Source organism: Morchella sextelata (assembly GCF_020137385.1).
Source record: "Morchella sextelata strain SCLS chromosome Unknown scls_15, whole genome shotgun sequence".
Classification (NCBI taxonomy): Eukaryota; Fungi; Ascomycota; class Pezizomycetes; order Pezizales; family Morchellaceae; genus Morchella; species Morchella sextelata.
The window spans coordinates 529,364-550,029 of NW_025408630.1; the positions used below are offsets into that span (position 1 = coordinate 529,364).

The 20,666-nt window shown below is 48.4% G+C and overlaps 5 protein-coding genes across 5 annotated transcripts; 4 read left to right on the forward strand and 1 right to left on the reverse strand.

The window, feature by feature from the left end:
• Positions 1-1,121: 1,121 nt before the first annotated feature.
• Positions 1,122-1,937, forward strand: H6S33_003455 (uncharacterized protein; the record flags this gene model as incomplete). The annotated part of the gene is made up of 3 exons (XM_044834799.1): positions 1,122-1,638; positions 1,715-1,765; positions 1,810-1,937. 3 exons carry the CDS (start codon positions 1,122-1,124, stop codon positions 1,935-1,937), a joined length of 696 nt encoding a protein of 231 aa, XP_044691816.1.
• A 384-nt stretch (positions 1,938-2,321) lies between these two features.
• Positions 2,322-4,215, reverse strand: H6S33_003456 (uncharacterized protein; the record flags this gene model as incomplete). The annotated part of the gene is made up of 7 exons (XM_044834800.1): positions 2,322-2,377; positions 2,537-2,542; positions 2,850-2,986; positions 3,060-3,218; positions 3,268-3,273; positions 3,507-3,569; positions 3,839-4,215. 7 exons carry the CDS (start codon positions 4,213-4,215, stop codon positions 2,322-2,324), a joined length of 804 nt encoding a protein of 267 aa, XP_044691817.1.
• Positions 4,216-4,699: 484 nt separating this feature from the next.
• H6S33_003457 (uncharacterized protein) lies at positions 4,700-8,162 on the forward strand (the record flags this gene model as incomplete). Its single annotated transcript, XM_044834801.1, has 6 exons — positions 4,700-4,708; positions 5,047-5,109; positions 5,448-5,673; positions 5,862-5,960; positions 6,058-6,144; positions 6,325-8,162. The coding sequence occupies 6 exons, from the start codon at positions 4,700-4,702 to the stop codon at positions 8,160-8,162; spliced, it is 2,322 nt and encodes a 773-aa protein (XP_044691818.1).
• A 2,778-nt stretch (positions 8,163-10,940) lies between these two features.
• Positions 10,941-13,694, forward strand: H6S33_003458 (uncharacterized protein; the record flags this gene model as incomplete). Its single annotated transcript, XM_044834802.1, has 2 exons — positions 10,941-11,183; positions 11,256-13,694. 2 exons carry the CDS (start codon positions 10,941-10,943, stop codon positions 13,692-13,694), a joined length of 2,682 nt encoding a protein of 893 aa, XP_044691819.1.
• Positions 13,695-17,112: 3,418 nt separating this feature from the next.
• Positions 17,113-19,678, forward strand: H6S33_003459 (uncharacterized protein; the record flags this gene model as incomplete). The annotated part of the gene is made up of 7 exons (XM_044834803.1): positions 17,113-17,245; positions 17,335-17,442; positions 17,577-18,049; positions 18,122-18,238; positions 18,300-18,359; positions 18,417-19,359; positions 19,425-19,678. The coding sequence occupies 7 exons, from the start codon at positions 17,113-17,115 to the stop codon at positions 19,676-19,678; spliced, it is 2,088 nt and encodes a 695-aa protein (XP_044691820.1).
• Positions 19,679-20,666: the final 988 nt, after the last annotated feature.

Here is a 20,666-nt window from a genome sequence, read left to right on the forward strand (position 1 = left end):
TCGCTTAAGAGGCTCAGCAAGCAGTTCCAGGGATCAGATCCTCACCTATCCGTTATTTTCTGTCTATCCCTTCGTCAGGCAAAAAATGCTGACCCCCCAAATTCTTCTGTGGCTTTACTAACAGATCTTGTTATCTCTCTTATCAAATAATAGAGCTCCCATACAAATTTCATTCCTCTATTATAGGGTGGTCAGCATTGCCAGACTAATGGATACGGACAACAGGTATTACCTACAGTAGCACTTAACTGTTTACTTACATGCTCCCCATGTCTCTTTCCTAGTATTCAAGGCAAGTCACGCGTCGTCATCACAGAGACATAATAACGATACATACTAATAATTATCGCTGGTTGATGGACAGAAAACGTCCCGTTGCTCAGACATCACTCACTACATGTGCTCTGTTACATACACACATGTATGTAGCTATAGGTAGCTATAGGGGATGTGTGGTTATGCCATCCCGTTTTCTTCCGGGGAAAAAGAGAATAAGAAACCCCATTACGGCCCCCATCTCTGTATTTACGCTGAGTACACTACCGTCTGGGTCAGTCAGTCAGTCGGTGCCCCAGGCAAAGCTGAAACCCAAGATCAAGTTCATATTGGCCGATCTCAGGGTTCCTCCCCCTCACATTTTTGCATCTCTCCCCCCCCCCCGGTCTACCCGCTCGCTCTGACAGTGACAATTGTCACCCGGGAGATCACTTCCCTTTGAAGAAATTTGCGTTGCTAAAAAAATATTTCAAAACCCACATTCCGACTAATTTTTGACGACGAATACGCCTACTACTTGAATTGTACTCCTACAAGGCTTATTCGACCATTGCGCACAACGTCTCTGGAGTCCCAGTGGGTTTAAGTGGTTAAGTGGAAGAATACATAGTCTCCCAGGGAACCCGACCCGAACAGCCTTAAAAGTGGATCGCTATCTGAGGTGCAATCTAAGTGGATCACAGATGCATGCGCTGCGCTGGTCCAAGCGTTGACTAACAGTCTAATCCCGCGATATAAGACAATACTCGTCTCCTCTTACTTTACCTTCACACTCCCAACTAAAATACAGCCAGGAAAGCAAACTATCCATTTTTCCACTACTATCTTCTTTTTTCCCTCTCGCAATGCCTCCATCAGCTTCCAATTCTTCATCATCAGCACCTCGCCGACGCTCTTCGCGTCCCACATCTGCTCGCCGGGCATCCGCTGCTGCTACAGTAGGCCCCAGAACGTCTGCATCACCAGCCTCATCTTCTCCTTTCGATGATTTCCATTCGTACGCGCCAACAGCTGGTTATTTTTTCTCTACAACCCCACTGCAAATCAAAAGAACAGTAAACATAACAGTCGAGATATCCTCCGGGACTGCAACGGCAAATCACATGGACGTATCACAATACCACATGCCAGTTACTACATCCTGCTACTCACCATCGTCTGGTGACGTTTTGTACGAATACTCCACAAATACATCGGAGTATGAAACTGCGACTGAATATGGGGCATATCCGCTTTCGTCCTCCTCAACGGCCACCTCATCAAGTTACTCCTACGAACCATCAGCTCAAAGGAGTAGCACCGATGAGTCAGAATTTCCTTGTGAACCGCCACCATCATACTCAAAATACAAACCACAACACGGTCAGTTCTCGTCTATTCTGGTCACGCCTAATCAGTTAAATAATAATACTGATATAAAATCCCGTGCCTTTAAAAGAGAGCAAGACACCTCCACCAGCAGCACCAAAACAAGCTTATCAGACATCCAGTCGTCGGCAAAGATAGCTACGGGCATGTTAGAGCAATTCCTAGCTGTGGACTCCCGGGAGGATGCGCTGGTCGTGGAAGCAAGAGTTGCGATTTCGGAGAGAAGAGTCAATGATCTAAGGAGTAATCTCATGTACGGATGGGAATCAATAATTGACGATTTGTTACAATAATAATCTCTTGATTAAAAAATATCCTTTTACTTTCTCTTTCGCTCCTATATCTCTTTTGTCTCGGATCTTGGTTTTCTGGCATGAGGGGTTTTTTTTTTAGGGGGCAGGGCGTGTAAACTCTGGTTGGGGCGGGCGCACTGATTTTCTCTCTCCTTTTTTCGTGAGGCAATGTTTTTTTCTTCTTCTCCTTTCCACTTTCGTTCTCAGTACATAATTTCCTAGGATCGATCGGATGTACATTTATTTTACCTGCTTCAAGTAACCCGTGTATGATGACTCTTAGCACGATATATCATATTTTATCACCGCATCACAGTCCATCACTCGGTTGAGCGCAAAAAAAAAAAAAGGTTGCTACATAGATCTTCAGACCTGTCATATGTATCAACAACCACTGCCTTGCTGAATGCTTGGTCGATCTGTGCTTTGTGGCACAGACCCTACTTTATCTCATGGTCAGCCGCCTGTGAGGATTCGCACATGGCATAGCTACGCTATGTTTGACTTGACAGTTGAGACTGCAATGCCATGTAGAGTAACCGCGGGTACTCTATTGGATATGAAAATGTATGTGGATGATGACGGAATAGGATGTTTACCGTGACCTAGAGGTTATAACGCAAGTCTAACAGCGAGCATCGCCTTCTTCACGAAGAGCTCTGATTGGCCCTGGCAAAGATATTGACCCTTATGTGCCGGTGTATGTCTGGCTGTTACGGGGGTTGATAGCGAGAATCATGTAAAGATATTTGCAGATCATATATCATGCTGGACAGCTGAAGTCTAGACATCAGGCTTTCACGCAAGTTTGTGGATATGTTACGTGTCTTGCCTACACCTCAGAATAACTCGCCGCGGCGAGTTCCAGTATACCGATAGGGCCGACTCAGGCTCAACCCAAGTTGCGCGCACTATACTGTACTGTAAGATCACTAAATATAAACACCTCCGCTGGCCCGCGCGTGGATTTCATATCCGTTATGGGAGATGAGGGGAAAACTGAGAATATTAGAATGGTGATATGATATTGTTGGCAGTGCTTTGCTGGTCTGTGATTTGGTTAGGATCGTGATGATGCCTTATAATTCTCACAAATACATGCTGTGACAGGTGGGGACATGCCTATACTTTTTGGATTTGTAAGTCGGAGTGGGAATAAAATAGTGGAAATTTTTACTAAAGTTAGAGTTGATATGCTCATAAGGCAAACATCGATCTGTATATAGATTTCGGCTTTGAAAGATCCAAATGGTGCACGACTTTGCGCCGATGTTTCCCTGCCTTATTTTTGTAAACATCCAAAACCAGCCCTATGTAAAGGTAACGTTACATAAATCTATCGTGCGTTGTCAATGCCTGCTGCAAATGCTGTGCCCCCCGCCCAACTCCGCGAAAGATTCATTTGGGTTACAAAGCAAGCCGGCCTGCCGTACTTGCTTTATGTTTTATCAGCTTTGCATGACAGTGACTGTTTCCTGGGGACCGGAAACCGGAAACCGCCTGTTATTTTTTTTGTGTTCTTGTGTGTCGTCGTTTAGGACTTGTGGTTTTCAATCATGGTAACCAAACCTCTCAGCCCTATAAGGGAACGGGTGCGGCGTGCACGGGTCCATAATCCCTGCCATTTGTTTCCTAATTCGCCGCGCCCCATTCCAAAAGGATATAAATACATCAACCCAGCGCCCTAGTGGTTTTCGCTAAAAGAAGGGTAAATTAAGCTCTTGTCCGGCGATCATCGTTATCCGGCTCGTCTATCGTTTGCCCATTTGCTAATTATAAGCTTGGGGTCTAAATTTGTTGCTACTTGGCTTAGAGTCATAGGTTCGAACCAATTCTAGTGATATGTGTTGTTGAAAACTCCGAACCTCGGGCGCTGCTGCAGGAATGGGGCGTGTACTTACACTGTACAGCCCTTCAAGTACCCCAAGTTCGTGAATTTCAAGAAACCTGAATTCTCGACCCTGAGAGTTGATGGTTTACCTAGTTCACGAGGCAAACCTGTTGTGCTTTGTGCTACAAATCTCATCTTGCTTGTCCAGTCCCATTTGTCACGCCGGTCCGATGTAATTGAGTGAAAACAAGTAACAGTAAATGATACTGAGGTCTGAGCTCGTGGCCAGTCCGTAATGTGGGATCTGCCTGTAGCGAGTTCAGCAGCCAGAATAGGAAATCGGCCCGAGTGGTGCCCGATTTCTTGTGGTATCTGAAATCGCGATCTGCTATCCCACGATCCTGGGAAGAGGCTTGCATCACATTTTGATGTGACTGTGTGGTGCATGAGCTTGGTTCCGAGCTGTTTTGTTTCTGGGGATGGGGGATGGATTTGGGGGTGGGGGGGGGGAGTTTCAACAAATAGACGTCTTATTTGGGATACTCGAAACGTGTGCACGTCCGTTTTCTGAATTCACCATCCATCCCCAGACAAAGCGACCTTGGGACTAAGTTATGCACCACGCAGTCGGTGACACATCAGAATGTGCACACCTGAGCAATTCTCGCCAAACATCTTAGGAGGGCCTATGGATCAGTGCAATCTCGTCTCGGCTGTTAATACCAGCACTGGTAGTGGTGGTGATGTGATGGTGGTGATGATGATGACAGAAAATGCGGGGAGCCGCACCCCGCGTTGCAGCAAGGCTCACATCATTTAAAATGCCCCACCACATACGCCAGTAAGCGATGCAGATCAGCGACAAGGTTGTGCAGCCATCCCTCCCACAGCCACATCACACCATTTACACAAGCCACACCACATAAGGCAAATGATCCAGGTCCGTCTGCGGTCTCCTCTCTTTCCTCCTCACGCGCTGCGCTGGGACGACCCACTCTTGAGCACTCTCTCACCGTACCCCCACGTCACGTCTTTCCAAATCTTTGCGAACTCTGAGTTACTTTGAGGCTCTGCTACTCTGCGATACCTACATGTACTGATACATGTTCTGTATCTAGCTGTACCGACCTGCTAACTGACTGGACTGACTGGACGAGCTCATACTTCCTGGTACAAAGCGGGCCGTAGCTTATATACCTTACCTAGCTCTTAGTAACCTTCCTTACCCGGGTCCAGTAATCAGCCCATCACATCACACACAAGCACACGCCCACACAGACGCCGACTCCGACGCAGCCGCTCACACACACACACACACACACACCCCTCCGATATCTGAAGGTTCGGCCTCCCACCCCTCAAAGTAATATCTGTCATCCGGCTTCCCGAGTTACCGGCCTCCCCTCCCTCTTCCCTCCCCGAAATCCCTCTCTCCTCCCCGAGGTCCCTCTCTTGCATCCCTTCCTCCCCACCCCCCCATCCCTTCCTTATTCGGTCCGTCACTCTTTGTGCGCACTTTTTAAGCCTCATCCATTCAATCCCTAAACCAACTACTGCATTGCATTCTACTACCCTTTGTTATTACTATATCGTTACCCCTCGTAAATACTTGCTTCATCTTTGTCCGTAGCAGAATTTTTTTATTAAAATACAAGCCTCATTTATACATGTCTCTACAGCCCAACATACCCTTCACGCCTGTGCAGAATCGAGAGCAAGCGATGAACAGCATCTTTGCATCCGCCGGAGCAAACTCCTCAAATCTATCCTTCTCTACGCCTCCGATGCAGAAGAGTAGCAACAGCCTTCATGGACGCAAGCGGTTCGTGGACGGCGGCAGCGCCGACGATGGGGCCAGTAATGGTGCTGGGGGACCGTATAGGTCGGTGGCGTATAGGACTGAAGGTTTGTGCAAGTTTTCGGGTGATTTATTTCTCTCGATGTCAATGGTGGCGGCGGGGGCAGTGTAGTGTTGTGAGAATGTTTCGTAAAAGAAGGCTAGAGTTGCTGCTGGTTGCTGGGTTTTGCGTGGTTGGACCGTTCACAGTGCTGCTAGTGCTTGGTGCTAATGCGGATGGTGATCTGGATTGTAGGTGCTAGGCTGGCCTGTCTGGTCAATGCTTCGGTCACTGTGTGTGGAGATGATGAGGCTATCTATGCCTTTGGAGGCTTCGATCAGTATACGGATGAAGGTATGGTTCACAATGTTGGTTGGGTCGATGAGGTTGTTCCCCTTGCAGGGGTGGGTTTGAAGATTTATTTGCTGACCTTTTCTCCTTTGTTGGACAGTGTATAATCACGTGCTGAAGTTGGACCTGCATACTTACACGTGGACGTTGGTTGATAATTATGGCGACATCCCGAGTGTCAGAATGGGTATGGTGGTTTCTGTCTTGTCTCTTCCTGCCCATCGTCATTCCCTCTTTTTTGTTGTTAGTTTTGTCCCTGGCGATTTGTGTGGTTTTATGTGTTTAGGAACTGGGCCGCATCCTAGTTGCTACTAATAGTTGACTTACCCGTTTCGGCTTGCTAATAAGCTTGGGTCAAATAATTTAGGGCATACTACTACCTACTGGCGCGATAATAAATTAGTCATTTTCGGGGGCGAGAATGAACACCGAATGTTTCTCTCTGATGTCTACATATTCGATATATCCACAGCAACTTGGTCTCAACCAGTCGTGGAGGGGCATCCTCCTAGCGGGCGCTCCCGCCACGCGGTTGTGCTCCATGAGGATAAGCTGTTCATTCTGGGTGGCATTCATAATAATCCTAGTGCCATAGAAGATGACACGGAATACAATCCGCAAGAGGTTCTAGACGATATATGCTACCTTGACTTGAAATCTATGACATGGAGTAAGAGCTGGAAGTGGATCGCCCGATTCGATCATCAGGCTTGGGTCCGGGATGGTAAGTTGTGGGTTTTCGGTGGTATGGGGAAAGAGATGGATCGAACGGGGGAACTCATTTCACTGGATCTGAACCATCCTGCGTTCGCGAGAACAGATACCAAGCAGACGGGATATGTGACTCGACAGGCAGGCGCCAGTAATGAGCCAACCGTGGGCCAGAGTCGTGTGCTTCGTTCACATCGTCCTTATGGGCCAAATTCCCCAAGACCTATCAATCTGTCTCAACGGAGTTCCCCGCCGCCGAAGAAGCAGTTTGTTCCTGCTGCTACCTCGTCAGTCAGGTTTTTATGGGGTCGTGATATTCCCTCAGAAGCTCATGGAACCCATTTCCACCACATTTGTGGGAACACTCTGTTGGACTTTGTAACCTCAGCCAACACTATTGATCCCTCAGAGACGGGCCTATGTGCGCTGGACCTCAACGAAATGACATGGCGTAAGATGGCCGACGGCCCCGATATCTTTGGTGGTGGAGAATGGAGATGGCACTATCTCGCTATCTCACCTAACAGCACAATGGCTTATCTTCTCGGGTGTCCCACTCACGAAGAAGACTTTGGTCTCGGCGAAGGCGAGGAGTACCTCTCGGATGTTCTCCCTATTGATCTCAGCCGAATCGGCATCGACATTGGACAGCGGCAAGGCGAAAATCCTCGTAATGGCACGCTCGGCTGGGACCTTGCCAGGGTGTTTGACAACCATGAAATGGACACTGGCGCAGACTTCGTTGTCCGTGCGATGAAGGACGAGGCTGCAGAAGGCGACGAATGGGACATGAGCGGCATTTGGGGCAGTAGCGTCAGTAACAGCCCTATGCCATCATCCGAGGACCCTGACATGCCGCCGGAGCAGGTCATGGGACCCCCGATTAAGGTCCACAAGCTCATACTCCTTGCCAGATGGCCTCACTTTGCGACAATGTACAACGCCCGTATGAGAGAGTTCCATCGCGGAAGCCTTTATCTGCCAGAAGCATATTCGGTTGTGAGGGCGTTCATGTATTACCTGTACAGTGACTCCATCGCTACATCCCCCTACTGCGCCAACCTTTCCGTCGTCGCCGGCCTCCTAGTCATGGCAAATATATACAATATGAAGCGGCTACGTACACTTGCCCTCGGTAGGTTATTCAATGAGCTTGATATCGAGTCTGCCGCAGTCGTGTGGGAGCGCGCCGGCACCGCTGGAGAAGAGGCGCTCAGGAAAAAGGCGGCGCGCTTCGCGCTGACCTTTTGGGGACGGATTGTCCGCACGATGGGGTTCAGGAAACTGAGCAGAAGAAGCGTGATGGAGCTATGCGAGGAGACAGATGTCGAGGGGCGAGTCATGGGCGGAGAGGAACTCGGTTCAGTGGGAGCCGTTGATGGCGGGGATGTGTCTGGGAGGGGCTTTGGCGGTATCGGTTTCGGCGGGGTGGCGAGAAGAAAGGAAGAGGATGGTGGGGAGATAGAGGTGGATGAGGATGATGAGATGCTGTGAGATTGTGGGTTTCATGCAGATTAGTTGTTGTAGAACTAGGCTGTGGCATCTTGTATTTCTGCTCTTTTGCTTGGTTATCATTTCTGTTTCCTAACCCCCTCTCTCTTTCCTTCGATAAATATTTTTATCTCTTTATCATGGCGGCGTCTTATTTTTTTTCTCTTCATATCTCTTAACAAAAAAATGGCGGGTTAGGTAGGTTGGTATATGGACGGACGGACGGACGGGTATGGATTTGGTATGGATAGGGCTTTAGTTGGGAACTGTGATGGTAATTTATCTGTTTGTGCTGCTATTAAAAATTAAGACGTGCTTTCAAAAGCCAAAAACTCTCTCTGATCGGTCGAAAGGTTCAATGTGGGAAGGAAGTGGGATGACGCTATCGCTTTTTAAGATGCGATGATGATGCGAGTGATACGTCATGATTAAATTACAATGTCTTAGTTGGACCACCCTATTTATAACATCCCTACTTACAACATGTTCCACCCACCGGTATTCAAACACCGAATCTCCCGTTACCATCTAGTATGGAGTTGGTGTAAGACTAGGCCACTTGTATTACCTACCACCCTTGAGCGATATTTGGTGTCTCTTGATCGATGCTGGTCCATGAGCTTATACCGAAACGAATCATAGACGGAGGGTGGATAATTATAACACCTTAGATTTCTTACTTCACATAGAGATCAGATCATTATCAATAAAGGTCTAGCTTAGGATTTAGTTCTAATTGGTAGAAGGCCCTCTAGCTCTACTAGTATAGATCTACAGACGCTGCTTCTTTTTCTTTACATGTATGAAAGTTCTTGCAACTGATTTGTTGTTTTACTATGTTTTGCGTGCGAGGGAAGAGGAGTTGAGTACATAAGGGGGCGGGAATGGCATTGGGGGACAAGTTAGTTAGCACTAGGTGAGGTGAGGAAATGATCGGAATGCACCAAAACCCAACGCCAAGCCATGTCTAAGCTTTGCCCCCACTTACAATACCGCAATTAAACAAAAACTACCTACAAAAATACGTACGGTCTACAAGTATGTACAATTATAATTAGGAAAATAAAATTTAAGAAATCCTAACCCACATACCACCAAATGCCCCAAGCGTAGCTTCGCCCAAAAGGTTGGAACGGGGGGACCGGTAGCTATAGAAGAGCCGTGTTTCCTAATTCGAAATTAAACTAGGAGACCAGGGAAGTCAAAGGAGGTAGGGCGTGCTGCTGAAGGAACCAGCCCGGAAGCAGTACTGTGAACTTTAAAAGAGTTTTTTTTTGTGGGGGGGCTGAATATTTATAGCAAGTAGGACCTGCCAAGCTAGCTGACGAGAAACAGAATAGTTTTGGCCTCTTTTGAACAAGCCGGCCAGTTTACTGTCTGACACTTTGGTTCGAAGTTCCGCCAGGAGGGATTAAAACAGCCCCGGGTAGGTCACAAAAAGTGTGGAGGCCTAGGCTTTTGCAGTTGAGTGTAAGTTCATTCCGTTGTTTCTGAAAATTTACGGTAGTTGATCGAGTCTTGATACATAAGGAGCCGGAAAACTGTCTTTCCTCTACCTCCCCGGCACTAAAACTCATATCGGAACCAGACCTTGGCCAGCATATCCCCGCGTAAGAGCTAGTAACTACATGTATATCATCTTTAATTGCGCTACGCCGCTTGATTTGACACATTTACGATTGGTTTCTAGCCAGGCCTCTTTTTTCTCCGCAAGTATAAACGTGTATCCGAGTAAAAATCCTGTGAATGAAAAGAACACGTATCTTATAAAGGGCTGAATAAATCTAATGACCACGTTAAGCCCTCTTAACATTGGTTAACTAAATATAAAATGTGGGAATATGTATAGAAATGGATTATCTTCTGTGCACTTGAAGTGCGCGAATGTTTAGGGCAATATAGAAGAGAGTCTTCTGCATGTCGATGATTATTAGCAATTAATTTTCTGTTTGTATTTCTTGCTCCATGTGTATATTTGTAACAGCTAATACGTGCATCACGAGGTGCCTCAGTTGGATAATAGATGGTGAATATTGACAAGGGCACTGACATCAGAGCCAACTGAAAAAACATGTGAAAAGCCAGGGTACGTACGTATGTACGTACGTGATGTCTATAGCCAGTAGGAATAATGGAAATATAGATTTGTTACGGAACATCTGCGAACAGCCAATCAGCAAAGGTAAAGGTGCAAGTTCATGCTATCCGGATAGAATGACTTCCGTGTTTTCTTTATTTCATGATTTTGTTTGTTAGTTTTTAAATTTTTCTACTTAATATATTAGTTAGTCCTTTTTACTTGTTAATTAGAGCTAGATCTCAGAGCATTATATGGTAGTAATAAGATTAGAGGACGGAGGTACTGCGTTTTGAGGCACATGTTAGATTGATTCGGTACTCTCCACTGAAGCCTGTTTACTAATATCGTCCGCACGTCTCCACATGTGCCAGAATGTGGGGTTGAACGAAGGGTGTAGCTTTCCACTTGTCATCGCGGGGATGGGATGATGGTTACACAAGATCGTCACCACGTGCACGGACTTCCCCTTTCTAGCTCACATGCATGCTGCAGCAGTTGGATTTTAGGAGCTCAACGACTTCTTGGCTCAAACACACACTCCTTCTCGAGATCTTCCCCCACCCCCCATCTATCCTCTCTCCCTCCTCTCCATTCATTCGTCATACCTACAGGTTCCCGTCTCCAACATACCCGCTCTATCGAGTATTGGAATCATCTCTATCGTCGACGCCCCCCCGAAATGCTGCAGGCTGCTGCGGACGATGCCTACAGCCCCTGTGTCCGCTTCAAACATAGCTGCCCAGACTCTCCAGCGAAACGCTTATAACCACAAACAACCCACCAGTTCTACGCCGTCGCCCCAGAATGGGTATTCAGTCTCGAGAAGCCTGGTTGGCTTGCCGAGGGAGGGAGAGGGGAGCTGGAGTGGAAGTACGGTGGAGGAAAGAGCCTCGATAGAACTTACACCAGCTGCGGATAGACAGTTGTTTGTGTTTTGTGATCCGGTAAATAATTATGGAATTATCCGAAGTCCCCCACTTTTATCCTGTTACTCACGATCTGCGAATGTAACATAGGTAGCTTTTCGCTATCTCGAAGATGAACCTTGTGTTACGGTGGTGTACCGACAGAGAACACTCCCGGGGTACTCGCTCTATCTCGTTGAGCAATGGGCGTGCTCCCGTATCCATCCCACGTTCGTTATCGCCACCTATACCGGCGACCCCTCACACATCGTCTGTGTCGGGGTTCTAGATATCCCTCTCGATGAATCCCAGTGGTCCCCACGCCTCCGTGTCTACTTCAAGGCTGTCGAGAAGTTCCATGCACGGCCCAAGCAAACCCCCATTGGGACTGTGATGGTGACAAATCTGTCTTCGTTTCCAAGCGCGCTGACGGTCGTTGCTGTGCCTGATGGTAATATGCGGAAGCATCGTCAGGACTTTATCGTGAATGAAGATCTCAAGCGGATGGGTTGTTCTGGACGGTCGGCAATGAGCTTGACTAAGCCCGGGGATGCCAGTCAAACCAAGTTTCACCAACTGTTTCGCACGAGCGATAGAATCCCTTTTTACACTGCTGTCATTGAGCTTGTAAGGCTGTGCCAGATTGCGTTAACGCTTTTTGAGCAGTTGAAACCCGAGTACGCTGATGGGCTGCTTTGCGATATCACCGAGAGGGGCATCTATGACTGGTGGACACAGTTCGGGACTGATTTCTACAATATTGAGCCTAATGACGGAATAATGGGGCCGACAACTGTTGCTGCATTGCTGGGGATGGTACTGGGTGCTAGGAATAGATTATCATCGTGCGGTGCGCCCGTACCGAAGGATGCATTTGATATCCCACAGTTCAAGAAAGCAATATATCACTTTCAAAGACAGCAGCGCATACCAAGAACTCGGAGACTTGACAGACAAACAATGGACCGACTCCAAAGATTTACAATGAAAAATGGAACAGGAGCTTCCGGGGATATTTTTGCTGTCCCAAGAGCCATCAAAAGTACGGTTGTTGATCTTGGTGGTAGAGCCGTGGGAAGCTCATCGAATAAGGTTGAAGGAAGTGCTGTGGAAACAACAGACATCGAGAAGTTTGTGCTGCATTTAACGGGTGAGACCTGCAAATTTCTGTGGCAAGGGAAGCCAAGAAAAAGTGTGCCTGGAGTTGGAAGCATGCAATCTCCACCAGAGGGTAGCAAAAGTAGACGGAACAGCCTAGGTGATGGGAGTATCAGCGAAGAGGAGCAGGTTGGCAAGGATATCTCCGAAAATCCTGTCTCCCCGATTGCAAATCAACATTCCTCAAACGGGTCAGTTGGAAGCGGCAGTGCGGGTGCCTCGAGTAATCCAAGTGACACAAAGGATGCCACGGGGGTATCTGACCTTAGAAAGGCTGTGTTCAAGACAATGACAGGGCGTATGAAGGATGTTGCTTCGGGAATATCAGCAGGTGCAGATTATGTCAGGGGCCGTGGCCAGCACCAGCGGTCTGCACCGACGAAGGAAAGCCATTCGATAGAAGGGGCTGAGTTCCAAAATTCGATTGAACAGAGTGGAACAATCACACAACGTCTCAATGGGGGAAGCTTGAAAATTGCAACAGGGGCACAGCTAAATAGGTTCGAAAAGGAGGGACAGACAGCCGAAAGCCCGACTACTTCGATCCTCAAGATGTCATTCCAAACTGAAAGCCCCACCGAGGGCGTGATGACTGGGTTCCATAGTGTTACTGGAAGTATCCATGAAAAAGACCCTCACGTCGCGGAAGGGCACGATGAGGACGTGCAAGAATATGTGGACGCTCGTCCCGGGAGCGACGAGACATTTCCCACTGAATACCCGCTAGAAACCCTGTACCGAAATGTCGAGATCGGCTTACAGCGCAGAAAGAGCTTCACCAAGGTAATCGGATCCTGGGAAACCCCACGCCACGAAGAATATTGGCCCCGGCGTCTTTCCTTCAGTATTGCAGAGGAGGCTATCCTTGACTGGGTTTCCTTGTCGGACATAACGAAATCCGAAGGCGCACAATTGCCATCACTCAAGCTCATGAGGTGTCTTGCCGAAGACATCCCCACCCTCTCAAAATGGGTTGAGCGCAAAATCACGACCGTTGAAAACCTGCATCAATATCTCTCCACGACCCTCGACGACATCACCGCGATCCGGAACTCACAGAGCGCGATCGTGGCAGACATGGAGGACGCCAAGCGCGATGTGCTAGAGCGGCAGAAAGAAGGGTTGAGAGAAGCAGTGAGAGAGGTTGAGGTCATAGGCGCAAGGATGCAGTACGAGCTTGGGAACGTGAGGGGGAAAATGACGGATGTCGAAGACGCGCTGAGGATGTTTGCGAGGAGTGTTGAGGAGGTGGAGGCGAGGGCTAGTATGATTGGGCTGCGGGAGGAGAGGAAAGTGGGGTGGATAGAGTGGGGATTGGGGTTGGCGCTTGGATGGAGACCGGGGGGCCGCGATGCGCCTGGGGATGAGATGGAGATGGAGATGGACGATTAAGCTCTAGATTATGTGGCATTTATTTTGTTTCTGCATCTTTTTTGTTAGCGTCGCTGCTGCTGTTTTTATGCTTGTGTTTTTCAGTAGTTTTTCAATTTTTTTTTTATATTATTTGCTTCGATTGTGCTGAGCTGCACTGCTTTGGTCGACGGCGCTTTTGGGAGTTTTGTATTCCGGCTTGCGGGGTGAGCATGTGATTCTTCCTTTGACGATTTTAGCATCCTGTATTTTCTTCTTCCTTTTGTTTTTTTGATAAAAAGATTGTATAATTACGTAGATCGAGATCAGCTCGAGTGAGATACAGAAATAAATTACGAGAAACAATTTTCATCTTCTGTAAGAGTTAAAAAGTACGTACGTGATTTGGATCATAAGTGGTCACTCGGCCAATGATCCCTGGGTTACCGTCAACAAGGTTTGTTGAGTGAGGGTCAGGGTCTCGGCAAACAATTAACAACGGGCATTAATGGGTGTTGTGTTGACGGATCAATTAATTAATTGATTAAAAACCAGTAGCGCAACCAAGCCCAACCGTATTGGCAGTTTGGTTCCTTCTCATTGGCTCGTACTACACCTTCCCTGTCTTGCCTTGTCCTATAAACACTAAATACATGGCATGTAGCTGGATTGCTGCTTTGCAATTAACTACGAGTACTCTCTCTACCCGTCGCAGAAAACTACAACCACCTGTCACGGGAAACAGCAAACGGGAAGGGCCGTAACAGAAGGGACACAGTCCCTCCCGTACGAGACAAGCGTACAGCGGGAGCCAGCCGGCGGGGGGACAAAGTTTATTTCTTTACATATTTTCAATCAAGTGCCCATCCCATTCCATTCCATTGCAAGCGTGTACTAACCTATCCTTCCGACGGGAGACTGCAGACTGGGTGGGAAGGTACAAGTTCGGCGACCTGAAGAAAGAGAGGGGGGGGGGGGGCATATTGGTAACCGAGTAGCTAGATAGAGTGGATGGATTGATTGCATTTGGGGCGGCAGCGAGTGCTATATGGCCGTGGCGGGAGGGTGCTGTCCGGTTGGCACAGACGGACAGGCAGGGGGAAGAGGATGTTAGGAACCGGGGATGGGGGAAGGGAAAATGTCTCTCCACGTTTTTTTGGAGTGCGGGTGGGAGGCATGGGGAGGGATGGGGAGGGATTGAGATGGAGGGAGAACTGGGGATTGAGATGGATGAAGGGGGAGATGGGGGATGGGGGATAAGGCTGAGTGCAATTACATGCACTCATGGGTGGCAGTAGATGTTGGTTGATAATTGATAGTGGATGGGGCAGCAGAGCATGGGTTTGGGATCGATTTGTTGTATGTAGAGAGAGAGCGGGCAAGTGGATGAGAGTGAGAGTAAGTGAACAAGTGAGTAAGTGAGCAAGTGAGCAGGTGAGCAAGTGAGCAGGTGAGCAGGTGCACTGCACAGTCTGCACCTCCCCTCCACCCGCTGCCAGATCAGCCACGCTACAATGTATGTGCATGTACGTTCCACAAGTTCTGTCGGCTAACGTCAACTTAGCATAAAGCGTCACAGGACCGAACACTGCCCGACTGCTCTTTACTCTAGAGGAGAGACACTGCAAGCTAGGCTATATATAGCGGTATAGCGGGGGATCGATCGCCAAGGCATAGGTACACATATAGGCATGTTTCCTTTTCCTTTCCAACCGGCCGTATTAGTTTCGTTCACGATCTGGAACGAGTGAGAAATTGTGAGGGTGGCGGATAACTAATACCTATCTCGCACCCGGCCGCACCACCGGTCAGATGGATGTATTTCTAGAAATAACTCTTTTCTTGGGGGGAGGTATCAGTGGTGCTTGGTACTGGGTGTTTGGTTCTCTAGGCTTCCAATCTATTTTGCGGATACCGACATAGGTACTTGCACGTAGGTATAGGCTGGGCATGTATGTACATACATGTACCTAGGTATGTGATGTATGTGTGTGTGAGTGTGTGTGTGTGATTGTGGGATCACCGCTCCACTCTGTTCCACTTGTCTTGTCACTCCACTTGCAATGTCTTGTCTGTCTTGCAAAAACTGGTACCATGACCTTGCTTGCTTGTGAGGTAGCACCACGTTGTACTAATTTACTTGAGCACGGACAATATGAGTTCAAAGGGAGATAAACTAAGCGCAGCGCGTGTAGAGTAATTCCCCATGTAGATCTATAGAGTAGGGAGGAGGCAGGTACTTGGGTAAGTATGTAGAGCACATAGGGTACATGGAGCTATGCGGAGTAGGAAGGTACATGTACTCTACTCTAGCTGATACCCCCATCGTGCTAAATACCATTGCATTGTACTCTTCTCCTTGCAACGCTTAAGAAAACTGTACCTCTCGTCCGCCCCAAAAGGGAGTAACGCCAGACACTGATTTACTTTTGACGGCCAAATACGGTTAGCTGCGTGGCTGACACCTAAATATTGCTATTAATAACACCACCACAACATCGCCCAAAGGGGAAGATTTCAACCAAGTGGCTTTCCGTTGCGGCACAGAGATGCACTTTCTTTCTTTCTTCTTTTTGCACTGGATATCAAGAGCACATATGCGTGCATGTAGGTCTCATGTCAATTGCATTTCTAAAGAAACTCGGTGGGGAAATATATGTAATCCATACGGGTCTTTCCTTCGCCAATTGAGCCAATTGCACACAAAAGCAATTGCACATAATTGCAAATAAAGTTGCACCAAGTAACTGAACTAGCCACCACCATGTATGGAATTTGCATTCAAAACATAACTCCGCCCTTGCTCTAGCCCGGATCTAGAAACGGGCCTGTAGTCATCCACGACAAACACAATCTATATACGAAGATTGAGGATTTCGTGAGAGATAGAGGGGGGACAACGGGGGACTGTTACATCACACACCCTCCCTCGCACACACCCTTCGATTCCCCCGAATTAATGGGGGGTTGGGGTTAAATCCACGCCTTGGAATTTCTTGTATTTATTTTTCTTTCCTTTTCTTTGCTTGTTCCAGCACCTGCGGCGCCGCAGCGGTGATGCTTGGTGGGGGCCCTTTCCCACTCCCACTTATCCCTTATCCCTTAGCCAATTGATTTCCGCCTGTTTTTTCTCTCTTCCAAGGCGTAGGTACTGGTGCCACTCACCACTCCACTTCCCGTGCTTTCGGGTCTGCTGTTGTGCTTCTAAAGCAAGATTAAGTTGCGGGTTCAGTACCAGGCTGGAAACAGTAATTTAACCTTCCGTCAAACTCACCCACCCCATGCCAAGGGTCCATCCACTTCGATCTCTCACACACACCTCTCACTCACACACACACTTCTCACGGGAAGTCCAGATAATAACCCGCCGTCCCCCATCTCTCTCCATCCTTCTCTTTTTCTCTTCCAACGTTTTTGTTCTCCACCTTGCTTCCGCACAGCGAAGAGAATAAAACCCAATATGAAGAAGATTCAGATGCTTTCTTTGCTGCTCTGGCTTGTGGTATGCATGGCAGTGGGAATCCAGGCTGCGTATGATGATGCGGAACTCAAGTATCCGCTGAAGCAGCTGTGCAGGAGATGGGACCATCAGAGTATGCTGCTCCTCAATTCCAATCATACTCCATCCTTTGTCGTCTATCATGTATCATCTAGAATCTGACAGGGGCTAATGATAAATTAGGTGTTGTATTGGATAATACGCTCTACCTCATCGGTGGGCGTGTCATCATCAAGGAAACGCTGCAGAAGAAACTTGGGAATAGGACTTCAACGTGGGAGGGCGAGCCTAGTGAGTTTTCTATCTCTCTATCTATCTATCATAGATGATAGAGAAGCACTTCTATCTCATCCCATCTCATCCAACCATCCCTTCCCCTACTCCTACTCCCTATATCTACATATATGCTAACAACCACCCCCCAGGCCAAGAATTCATCTCCCTCGACCTCACCGCCTCCTTCAGCCTCGAAAAGGTCGACGACAACGGCGACTTCCTTCCCCCGTGGAAACCTGTAACACACACCATCGACTCCAACGTGCCGGGCGAATACCCGCTGGCGATCGCCAACGGCGGCCTGTGGACTCGCGACAACAAGCTCTACCTCTACGAGGGGCAGCGCACCAAGGGCGCCGTAAAGAGCGACAAGTCGACGCTCCTCAGCTACGACGTGGCTGAGGCCAAGTGGAGCCTCGAGAAGGCGTGGGACAACCCTGACGGCAATACGCCGAACCGCTTTGCGAGGGGCACGAGCGTCAATGTGCCCGAGATTGGCATGGGCTTCTATTTGGGCGGGTCGCGGATGTATGCGGGTGGTGATGGTGTGAAGGAGTGGATGTATCCGGTGGAGCAGCAGATGGTGGGGTTGGAGATTGGGACGGGGAACTATGATGCGAAGGTAGGTTTTGAGGTTTTGAGTGGGTTTTTTTTTTTTAGGGAGGGGTTGTGCTGATTTTGGGGTTGGGGGTAGTATCAAGAGATTGTGGAGGGGACTATGAGGGCTATGGGAGCTGCTGTTACTTGGATCTCTGTGGGGGAGAAGGGGAGCTTGGTTATGTTTGGAGGAACAAATGACACAGGGACTAATGTAAGGCTCCTCCGTACGGCTGTTTAAAAGATGGGGACAAAAATCTGACACATTTTTATAGGCAGTAAGCCCATTGGACGGAAAAGATTTGGCTGATAAAGCTCCCAAAAACACAACTCTTGTAAATAAAGCTCAGGGTATCTTAAAACCTGCATCAAGCTAACAATTACTTATCCAGGAATCCAACGCCCGAGTCCACATCTACGACATTGCAAAAGACAAATGGCACGTCCAGATGTCCCAGGGCGACGTCCCCGTACACCGCATGCACGCCTGCGCAGTCGCCGTCACCGCCCCCGACAAGAAATCGCACCAGATCTACTTCTACGGCGGCGGCACGGGCTCCAGGATGTTCGGCATGGACGACACCCGCTACATGGGCGACCTGTACGTGCTGAACATCCCCGCCTTCAAATGGCAGCGCTTCACCGACCTCAGGGACCCGCCGGCGGCGAGGACACGCCACACATGCCATGTCATCAACAAGCACCAGATGCTAATTGTTGGCGGGAGCAGAAACGACTCCTTTACGGTGCAGGCTCAATGGTGTAGATGGGACGAGATCTCGGTGCTTGATATGTCCGCCCTTAAGTGGGAAACTAGATACATCCCAGCAACCGACAATTACTCGGTCAATCCAAAGGTCTGGGAGAACAGCTTGGTGAACCAGGTCCCGATGGACGCGCCCAGTCTAGGGTGGACCGACACAGCTGTGCAGCAGTGGTTTGCGGGAAGCACCCCGGGCTCCAGCGACAACGTTCTGGGCAAGCCCGGTCTTGCAAAGGGAGCCCTTATCGGCATAATCGTAGGGGCCATTGCCGTCGTCTTAATCCTTGCAGTGGCGGGCTTTATGCTCTGGAAGCGCAGAAGGAACGCAAAACTCGAGGAGCAGCACCGCGACAACGGTCCTGGATCACCACTGTACGACCAAAAGCATGGAGGCCTCAGCCCCGGGTTTCCCCAAGGGGAGTTTAATGATCGTAAGAACCCGAGGTTCTCGGAGCTTGGGTCGGAGCCTTCGACCGCAATCTCGGAGATGCCTTCTGAATCTAGAGCTATATCTGAAATGCCAGCCTCACCTGTGTTCTATGAGTTGCCGACCACTGAGAGATCTCCAACGTGTAAGTGCCATGATTTCTCTTTGTTTCCAATTTCCTTATTGTGCGTACTAACAGTTACGAAATAGACGCGGACTTGCATGGCGGTGGATATCTTTCTGAGACGTCCGGATCGCCCAACCCTCTCTCGAGGCCCATCAGTGATCTGAGCCAGCCCGACCACACCCAGGTTGGCACACACCTACGAGAGATGTCACCAGTGTCGCCGGCAACGATCTTGGAGGAAATCACCTCAGTTGTTTCCGGCCCAGGGACTTCTTCATCATCACTCCCCCGCCACGACGAGGCGCACTACCCTACAAGAGATATACCCCCGCATTAAACTAGTACTACTACTATTTGTTTTCTTTGTCGAGTTTTCAAGGCCTTTGCCCTTTTGTAATCTGTACATATTTCTAGGTACTTATAATAGAGTTAATACAGATTAGGAGCCCCACTTCAATCAATTGAATTCCTTTTCTTTTCTCTTAGATACCTTTTTTTTCTTCTTTTTTCTCTAAATGCATTTAGCTTGATGATTTCTGAGCATGTATTGCACGCGTGATGATTAGGACGTATTATGTAAAATATTCTCCACAGGTTTGTCCGGGGAAAAGGAAAGTGCACAAGTCTCCGAAGGCTCCCCCGTGGAAGGCCTTCCACAATTATTACACACTTGATTGATACCAATATATAATCCAAAGTACAACTCGCGATCGTGATATGAGCCACTACTAGTGCAAGGTACAAGAAACAAAAAAAAACGATCAATTCCAAACCCCAAACTCCAGGGAGCACAAAAACACTTAATCCAAACCTTTAACTTTGGGCAGGCTTGGCACTCCCAGACACCCACACCTTGAGCAAAGGTCATGCACGGTACACCACAATTCTCGTAGCCACAAAATCCAAAAGGGCTTTTTGCCTAGGGCACTGCACCTATTGCACTTGCTGCACATATGTTAAGAAGTCCTTGCGTAATAGCATACGAGTGTTATAAGTGAAGGATCATTGGCCATTGGAGTGACAAATAACCCTTTCGCATCTTCTGGTCCATGTGCTGCTGGTAAGAAAGCATGATTTCCTCGATCCCGATCGTGGGATGGATTTTTTTTGGTGGATTCTTGCTCGAGTGCAAAAAGACGAGAACTTAGAAGCACATCTCCTCTCCCCCAAAACGGCATACCGAGCCTCTTGTTGTGAAAATGCCAATACATGCCTACATATGCGCACAGGTGGTACAACAGCAACGGCTAGCGAGATTTCTCAGACCGCCATCTTCATGAGCTATCACTCACGACAAGCTGCCCTGTCTCCCTTAATTTGGTTGT